Source organism: Rhineura floridana, chromosome 3 (genome assembly GCF_030035675.1).
Source record: "Rhineura floridana isolate rRhiFlo1 chromosome 3, rRhiFlo1.hap2, whole genome shotgun sequence".
In the NCBI taxonomy this organism is placed as follows: Eukaryota; Metazoa; Chordata; class Lepidosauria; order Squamata; family Rhineuridae; genus Rhineura; species Rhineura floridana.
The window spans coordinates 162669733-162679038 of record NC_084482.1 but is presented as its reverse complement, the minus strand read 5'-3'; the positions used below and the strand labels follow the sequence as shown (position 1 = coordinate 162679038).

General features: G+C 49.2%; 1 protein-coding gene across 2 annotated transcripts in view; it reads left to right on the top strand.

Annotated features, from left to right (window-relative positions):
- The first annotated feature begins 3664 nt into the window (after nt 1-3664).
- GRM7 (glutamate metabotropic receptor 7) overlaps nt 3665-9306 on the top strand; it is a 728386-nt gene continuing 722744 nt past the window's right edge. For both annotated transcript variants that reach the window (XM_061618542.1, XM_061618543.1), the window contains exon 1: nt 3665-4434. In XM_061618542.1, coding sequence (XP_061474526.1) covers nt 3925-4434 — 510 coding nt within the window. In that variant the 5' untranslated portion in view covers nt 3665-3924. The remainder of the gene's footprint in view (nt 4435-9306) is intronic.

Below are 9306 nucleotides of genomic sequence, written 5' to 3'. Positions count from 1 at the left end.
TCCTTCTTGTTTGCTTCCTCTCCTCCTTAATGCCAGCAGGGACAAGTGAAAGCAGTGGGCAGAAAATCTGTGCGAGACCTATACAATTTTTGGGTTGTCCTCCCAGTTTGCAAAGAAGAATTGTTTCAGGAGTAGGCTGAGTTATGGGAGAGCAGGAGGATCATAAGGAGTAAGGGCAGAAACACACTTACTGCTCTGCTGGTTCCAGTGCATCCCCACCTCTCTCTTCTGAAAACGGGGGCACACAATACTAGTCCAACCCCACCCCTATCTACTGTAAAACCTGCTAGGATCAGCTCAAGTGTTTTTTTTTTTAATTCAGCTTCAAAGAGATTTCACAACTGATTGGCAGATCAACCCATTCCCCCTCCAGGTGTGGCTAATGGAAATGCTTTGCTCTGGTGACTAGTGTGTTCACAGCCCAGAATGAGTACCCAGTCTCAACCCTGTTTTGAAGCATTCATTGCAATCTGTGTCTCTGAACATGTGCTGAATGCCTTTTTCTCACCAATGAATAACCACTGTCACCCCCAATGCTCGTATTCCTCATTTTCTTTAAAGAATGGAAAGGGCATAATGCTCAAAAAGGCTTAAACCCCCGATGCTCTTATACAAAAACAAGGTATTGCATTATATAGGAAAATTCAGTGAGCATACTATAATACGTTGACAGTTTTTAGCTTCCATTTCCCCCATATCTCACTGCAGAAAGGAAGGGGAACTATAAACCAGTCTGAGCCAAGGCTAAGCCTGTTCTCAGTTCTGAGACTGTTAAACAGCTGGACAGAGCATCCCTGGAAACATGCACTCACTGGGGAGGGACTCTTAGTACTTTCCATTCAGACCCTCCCAGATTTAATCCCTGACAACTCTAGTGTAAAGGAACAGGTATCAGGTGATGGGAAAGACCTCTGTCTACGATCTTGGACATCTGCTCAGATAGACAATACTGGCCTAGATGGAACAATAATATGAAAGTAGAAAGCACCTTCATAGAATCACAGAATAGTAGAGTTGGAAGTAGGGTTGCCAGGTTCCTGGCCTGAGGCTGATCCTGTATCTTTAGGAGAAGAGAAAGTCAGCCAAGTGCAGGTGTTCTTGCAACACTGTAATGGGAAAAACCACAAGGTGGAATTCTCCCTTCCCCCTGCACAACTTTTAAAGATACAGAAAACCTCTTGGAGGCTGGGCCTGGCAACCAAGAGGTCTTCTGTATCTAAACGTTTTTCAGGGAGAATTCAACCTTGTGGCTTTTCTCATTACAGAGTTGCAAGAACACCTGTACTTGGCTGACTTTCTCTTCTCCTAAAGATACAGGATCAGTCTCAGGCCAGGAACCTGGCAACCCTAGTTGGAAGGGACTTATAAGGCCATCGAGTCCAACCCCCTGCTCAATGAAGCTTTAAGCATACCCGACAGGTGGCTGTGCAGCTGCCTCTTTAATGCCTCCAGTGTTGGAGAGCCCACCACCTCCCTAGGTATTTGGTTCCATTGTTGTACCACTCTAACAGGTAGTTTTTCCTGATGTTCAATTGAAATCTGGCTTCCTACAACTTGAGTCCATTGTTCCGTGTCCTGCATCCTGGAATGATTGAGAAGAGATCCTGGCCCTCCTCTGTGTGACAACCTTTTAAGTACTTTTAGTGTGCTATCATATCTCCCCTCAGTCTTCTCAAGGCTAATCATGCCCACTTCTTTCCTTCCTATGTTCCAGTACACAGCATCAATACACACTTACCAACCTAGCAATAAATGGAGGGAGTGACTTACAAACAGGTGTAGCTCTAGCACACCTCATTTGGGTAATTAAAGCATTAACAGCATAAACTTAAAGTGGTTAACAGCCATCTTCCTCTGCCTCATTCCAAAACTTTCCCAATACAGTTTTGAATCCTACCCACACAATGGCACTGGCTTTTGCCCTCCATCACCTCTTGAGAGAAAATGTAGGCACACACATTAAATTTGCAAAGGGCTCATAGTATGTTCATAAACAAATTGCTGTTCCCTGGAAAAGCTGCTGATGTGCCATGTTACACATCTTTCTTTAAAAACAACTAAAAACAAAATGCATGCATTAGCGTAATAAACTACTTGGCTTACTACGACTTCATTTTAAGCTGTAGGTAACTTGCCTTGAGACTGCGTGGGGAACAGTGGTTGATACATGCATATAAGCAAGCAAGCAAACACCCACCAACCCACCCACCCTCCTACACCAAGTTTTTATATTTTATGCATTGCATGCAGTAGAAGCTGGTCCATTTGGGTTAGGTTGCCACAACCTCAGTCTGTTCCCAGCTCGCCCCAACTTGCCTGCCTTCTTGCTTTCAACCAGTCCAGGGGGTGGCCAGCCAGTCAGCTTTCTCCTCCTGGGTCTCAGTGCTGCCCTTGGAGAACTCAGCAAGGAGGGGGATGGGAACAAAGCTAGACTGAGTTGGCTTTTCCTGCCACTGGCTCCAGTCCTCCCTACCATTGGGATTCCTTGCATTCTGCCCCACCAGTTCCAAAGGGCTCCAGCCGGCACTAATGGTACCTATCTTAAATGTGTGCTTTTTGTAATTTCATAGCATTGTACCATTATATGCAACATTTTTGGAACTTTTTAAACAAATGAAGGAATCACAGCAGAATATGAGATCCAATTCTTAAGAAAGGCATACAGAATTAACAGTGTGAATGAGGCGCCCTTGGGCAATATGCTGAAACACCATGTTCACTGGCCCAGCCATCCTACCTTTTCCTCCCCAATCAGTGGAGTTTTTTTTTTTTGGAGGATGCTATTTTTAAGCAGGAATTCAGAAATGACAAGGTTTCCATTTATACATTATTGTCATTCTTGAAACTGTTTAGAGGCCTTCCAGTTACCTACCAGATGCCCTAGCTGGCTGAAACTTATTACTGTCACAAATGAGGTTCTGGTCTTGTATGGGCAGAGTTTGTTTTAGTCAGATAATCCTAAATGACACAGAAGTAATAGCTCTGTTATCAGGAAGGAATATGTCAGTACTCATGCTAGAATCTCGGGGCTACATGACCACTTTGGCAAGCAACAATGAAATTGATAAAACTATTAAAATATACAAGATGCGTTTACATAGTTTGTTCCCCTCCCTATTGCATTACAAGCTAAAAGCTGGTTACGTTGCCTTCCCCAAGGAGGTTACAATTTAAGACCGCTTGTGTCGGTGTTTTGGAATCAGTCCCGAGTTTCTATGCGCGTTTCTATACGAGGCGCTGTACAGAGGAGATAAGGGTGACTCTCCTTGCCCGAGAAGGTTTGCAACCTTTCTGCCTAGGAGCAACGCTCCATTCAGAAGAGGACAGCAGGTGGTTAGGGGCTCTCCTTTCAGCAGCAGCGAATGAGCCAAGGGAAAGCCGCGCGAACAGGCCGTCCGCAGAACCGACAGCAAAGAGGTGGGGAGGCGAGAATCCGGGCCGGCGGGAGTCGACACCCGCCGTCTCCGTCGCTCAGAGGCTGGCTCTCGCCGGCCGGAGGCTCCCAGCCCGTTCCCCCGGCCGTCGCCGTCTCCTCCTCGCCTCGCCTCGCGGCGGTTACCTCAGCCCGCATCTCTGCGTAATGACGCGCGGGGAGAGCAGACAGGCAAGGCTGGGGCGGGAGGGGGGAGAAGGAGGTGGGCAGAGAGCGGGAGGCGGAGAGGAGCCGACCGAGCATTTAAAGCGACAGCCAAGCCTCCCCTTCGCCCATTGCTGAGCCGCGGCAGCCAGGGGATCGTGGCCGGGAGGCGCGCCGACGGCCAGAGGCAGAAGCTGGAGCTTCCCCGCCTCCCCCCTTCCCCCCTGGCCCCTCCCCACCCCCGAGGGAATCCTCGCTTGCTCGCAGCAAGACCCCCGGCTGGCTGCATCCAGCCCCGGCGGCACCCCCTCTTCCTCCTCCTCCTCCTCGTCTTCTTCCTGCCCATCATGCTCCAGCCGGGGAGACTCTTGCAGCTGCTGACTTTGATGAAGTTGCCCTGGTGCCTGCTGGAGTTTCTGCTCTCGGCGGTGGCGCAGGGCCAGGAGATGTACGCCCCTCACTCCATCCGCCTGGAGGGGGACATCACCTTAGGGGGCCTTTTCCCCGTCCACGCCAAGGGACCCACCGGCGTGCCTTGCGGGGACATCAAGAAGGAGAACGGCATCCACCGCCTGGAGGCCATGCTCTATGCCCTCGACCAGATCAACAGCGACCCCGAGCTCTTGCCCAACGTCACCTTAGGCGCCAGGATCTTGGACACCTGCTCCCGGGATACCTACGCGCTGGAACAGTCGCTCACCTTCGTCCAGGCTCTCATCCAGAAAGACACCTCCGACGTGAGGTGCACCAACGGGGAGCCGCCGGTCTTCGTCAAGCCCGAGAAAGTGCTGGGAGTCATTGGGGCGTCAGGAAGTTCCGTCTCCATTATGGTCGCCAACATCCTGAGGCTCTTCCAGGTAGGGCGCTCCGCGGCTTCTGCAGCAGCAGGTTGTTGGCGTGCGCGTGTGCGGCAGGCGTGTTGGCGGTGGCAGGCTGCGGAGAGGCAGACGCGGGCCGTTCTTCCTGTAGGATCGTTTGGCCGCTGTTGCCCAGATCGGATGAATGGGAATCGAGCGGCTTTGCCTGCCAGACCCTCGGGGCACAGGGCCGGTTCGTGACAGGTTGTCTGATCCCGACTCTGTCACTTCCCTACTCGGAGGGTTTCCTCCTGGGAAGAACCTCGTGGAGGGGCCGGCGAGTCGCCGTGCCAGGGCCCGCCCTGCGCCTCAGGTCCCAGGCTCACCCTTTCGGGGAGTTTGCTGCTCGTCTCTTCCCCCTTCCCAGCGCTCCCCACCTCTCTCATTTCCAGCTGCCTCTCCCCTCGGGGCTCCCTCCTGACCTGCACGTATCCTCCGGATTTTTCTCTGCATCCCGATGCGTGAGGCTTTCTGGATTGATGGTCCCAGTTCCAAGAATCACTCTGGGAATCAAGGCGACGGAGGGGGGAGACGCCGGGCGAGGATTGCAATGGGTCTGCATTGGAGCGAAGTACGGCTCGGCTACGGGCAACGGGGCCCCTGCCAGGCTTTCGCTCCGAGCACGGCAATGTGCAAGGCGAAGGTGCGCCAGTGCCCTGCCGCAGCTTCCAAGAAGCCGGACAGAAGCAAGCGCTCTCGGATCCGCTCCGGATTAGTTGCTGTCTTGGCCCTGGAGTGCATATCCCCGCTGGCTAACAGGGAGAAAGAAGCAGGGAGCATCTGTGGTGGGGACTGAAATCCATCTTCAGCTAGGTCATCCCTTTCACCTGCATTGATTTCTGTTTTGGTTCAAATTCCCATCCTTGTAAATTGAAGTGTGTGTGGGGGGGGGTTGAACTTTTTTGGTTGTTGTGTTTGGACACTTTTCGCCATAGGTATCAGCTTTGTCTATCCAAGTGGGTAGAATACAAAGCAGAGTGGGAGCCAATCAATCGATGCATAGCTCGGTCTCTTTTTTCCCTTTTGGAAAGATGATGCATCTTCTAGGAAATCCAAGCCCCCATCCCAGCAATTCCCTGCTTCCTCAATGTTGCAGTCTAGTGAGTTTCTCTGGAAGGCTGGTCAGTTTCATCATCGAAGCAGCCTGTGAATAAGCACGACGCAGGGTGATATTCTCGTTCTTGCCACAGCCGAGAATGCTGGAGCTTTTAATGCCTCCCTCCAGTTGAGGGAGGCGGCGGAGAAAACCGGATTAAAGGATTGGTAGGGGGGTGGTGTGTGTGCGCGCGTTGCTGCAGTACTTCTGCTTCCATGTGGATTTACATTTTATTTTCCATTCCTCTCTCTCGGCTTTCCCCTTCTTCAAATTGAATCTCCCCTTCGGATATCAAACCGGTTCCATGCCCAGCGATTGTACTGAAGCATTCCCGAGCACGCGAGTCCCTTTCCCAGGCTAAGTTGGGCTTCAGCATCTGGAGTTACAGCCCATCCCTCTCAAAACAAACAATAAAAAAACCAACCTCCTGTTTTCAAAGTGCCTGCTGTCTCCCTGGGGAAAGGTGGTGGGCAGGTTACCATCCCGACTCTCTAGTAATCAGTGTCCTTCGCATTCTTCCAGGGGGAAGAAAGAGCAAGGATGTAATTAACAGAAAGCAAAGGCAATGTCCAGTTGGGATAGGGGGGTGTTTCTATGGTGGAGGCTTGTGTGCGTGTGATGGCTGGTTTGTAGCTTTAAACCCGCAATGATTCTAAGCAGGACATCAGAAAGACTCGTGCGTTATATGGAGGGAGGGAAAAGAGCTCCCCGGGACTGAGCAGAGGGGGTAGTCGCCGTGAGCCCTTGCGGAACCCGGTAATTTTGCCTCTAATTTGCAAATTGCAGCTGTGCTGTGGAAGGCGGGGGAGAGGGCGAGAGCGAAGGAGAGGAGGCAGGTTTGAGGCTTTCGGGGCGGCGAGCGAGTGAGGGGGGCTGGGCTGGCAAAGGCGGAGCGCGGCCTCCACTTGTGGCGTGTGCCGCAAAGTTGGGCTCTGCCCGTTTGTCCTCCTTCGGCGCCGCTTGTCCAGCGTGGCGTTCTTCGCCCGGATGGTCGCCTCCCTTTCAGCACTGCCTTGGCTGGGGCAGCCGGCGATGGAAGGGGAGAGAAAAGGGCCGCCTCTAGGCGCCGTGGCTTTACCCTCCGCTGGCTCTGCGCGGACGAGGCCGGCTCGTTCCTGCGTCCTCCTTCTCTTGGGCTTTCCTCTTGCTTCTGACATGTTAGCTTTTGCGGGCATCTCTCCGGGGAAAGCTCGCTTTCCGAGCGCGGAGCTTGACATCTCCAGTGCGGGCACCGTCTTGGGAAGCGCAAATGCTTCGCAGCAATGATCACAGATGGAGTGAGCGACAAAGCCACCAGCGGCAGCCACAGCAGGTCCCTCATTACCAGAGGGGGGGGACTTCACTCTCTTCTAGTGGTTCTCCTTTCCTATCTCACTGTTCTACAATATGTGGGGTTCTGAATATCATTTCAATTTTTTGTGACAGGAAGGATTTTTTTCTTCCTAAACGTAGGTGATTTAAAGAAAAACAGACCTTTGGGGAGAATAGATCCAGTAGAAGAGGAGATCCAGTATCTAGCCGAACAGGCAACCTCATAGTGTCACCTAAATAGGGACAGATTCCTCTCCTGCCTCCTGAAACAAAGTTCCAAACTCACTTTTCAATAAAGCTGATCTGAAATTTCCTAAATTGCAGTGCTTTTTAGGAAGCGTTGGTTAATTCTTTGCCCACATTTACTATCCTGTTCCAGTTCACAGCTTCAGTAAACTAACAATCCTCCCCCCTTTTCTGGCATCAAAGCTGCATTTCTCTGCCTTGCCAGGCCCACAATCTACAGTAATGCAATCATTATACAGCTGGATGGGGATTTCTATCTGTTTACCAATGTTTAAGACAGTCATTGCTTTTGAAGATATCCATTAGTGGCTTCCCTTGCCTTGCTTTGCCTTGTTCATCTCAGCCTCATTTTGCTGAAGGATGCAGCAGGGTTTAGACATTCTGGTTAAGGGAGCCTAGAAGAATTTCTCTCAAGATCTAGTGATGAATTTTTGCCTCTAGTGTTTCCCACTCTATGGTAAGGGAGTCTGTTAATCCTGGATCCACAGAACAGACATAAATTATGGCCTCACAAGGTAGATATTTATTTTTACTTTCTCATCACCCCACATTTGTGTAAATGGTATAAATAAGATGTTCTATTCAAGATTTCATTGTGGAATGACAGTGTCCTGCTCCATTTCATTTCATGCTGAGTGAGTTAAATAGATGAGGAAGTCCTAGTTAAACAGCATTTGCTCCAAAAAATACAGCAACCACAACTTACTTTCATGGAGAAATTTCCTCCGGCAGCAGTCCCTCCTTCAATCTTCTGCTTCATCTGCTTCATCTATGTAACAATAGATGAAGTGTCTCCAGTATTGTTGCTCTTACATAATGTGTCATGAAGGCAGGGATAAAACATGCCCATTTTATTGTGGATTCTTAGTGCAATACATGCACACAAGTCTCTGGCATCCCACATCCCATCATGTCATGACTGCCACCCCCACTCCCACCCCAAACTGCTGCTTGGTTTGTTCTGACTGACTCTTGAGTATTTTACAGGTGTGCATTACTTTCATCTGAGGTTTATGTCCTGTCATTCCTCTTCACATTCTTATCTAGAGCCCCACTGCTTATCCCCAACACAACTTCAGTTTTAAAAGAATGTCAAGAAATTGACAGAAGACAAGACAAGAAATGGAGCGCCAGTGCTGTATTAGAGTGCTGAGTGTTGCTATGGATGTGCAGCAGGTTGGGGTGATAGAAGAAAATGTCAAGGGTCTTCCAGTGGTTTCTACCTGGGTCTCCAACATGTGTGCCCAAAATCACAATAGATGTCAGTCCACTCCAGAATATATATTTTGGGTAAGGACACTTCCAGAGGGGTGCCTTAAGCATGTGGGAAGAGGAAGCCTGCAGTCCAAGTCTCTCCTGAGTCTTTAGGCAAACTGCTCTACCCCAGTCTTCATTCCCCATCTGCAGTATGGGCTTAATGATACTGACCTGCCTTACAGAGCTTTGCAATAAAGATGATGATGTTTATGATGATAGGTATGGATGGAATGTCAAAACTGTGTCCAAGTTTATTCTCTGTTGCAATAGGCCTAAACATAGTATTCTTCAGAATGAAGCAGATCATATCTTTCTTTCTGTACTCCCTGTATTCCCTGTACCATCCCCTCTCCCACAAAAAAACTGTTCAGGTCCCGCATAACAAGATATTTATAGTTTCCTATTTCCCAGAGACTGATTTAAAAGAGAGAGACCAAAACCACAACATTTTGGATTAGGCTACATATGGAGAAGTATCCCACATGTATACCAGTGTGTATGTATTATGTACTCACAAGAGGAAGGCAATATCATACTTCCCAGGGGAACTGATGCTACAGGATTCATTGCCACTTGGGAAGAAAGTCTATTTATTTTCATGTAGGCTTGGAATACCCCCTTGATGCATTATATAGTCATGTGTGGTGGCATTGACTTGCAGGTTTGGGATCAACTTTTTTCCATTAGAAAAGTTTGTTATGATGTACCTAAACAGAAGGAAGGGTATTTTGATTTCTGCTTTCCATGTAGCTAAAGTTGTATCTTTATGGAGAAATGTCTATGGGGGCCTATAGAGATACACTTCCCATTTTAAAAAAAATATTTTTAAGAGAAGAAAAGTTGCATTATTTTACTCTCCTGCCTAAAAAATCTTCAGTCTGAATGTTGTCAGATGTAGAGAAGTAAAGACCCCTAAGTGACCAGGACACTTTAAGAATATTTTGAAGTCATGCAAAAAACAC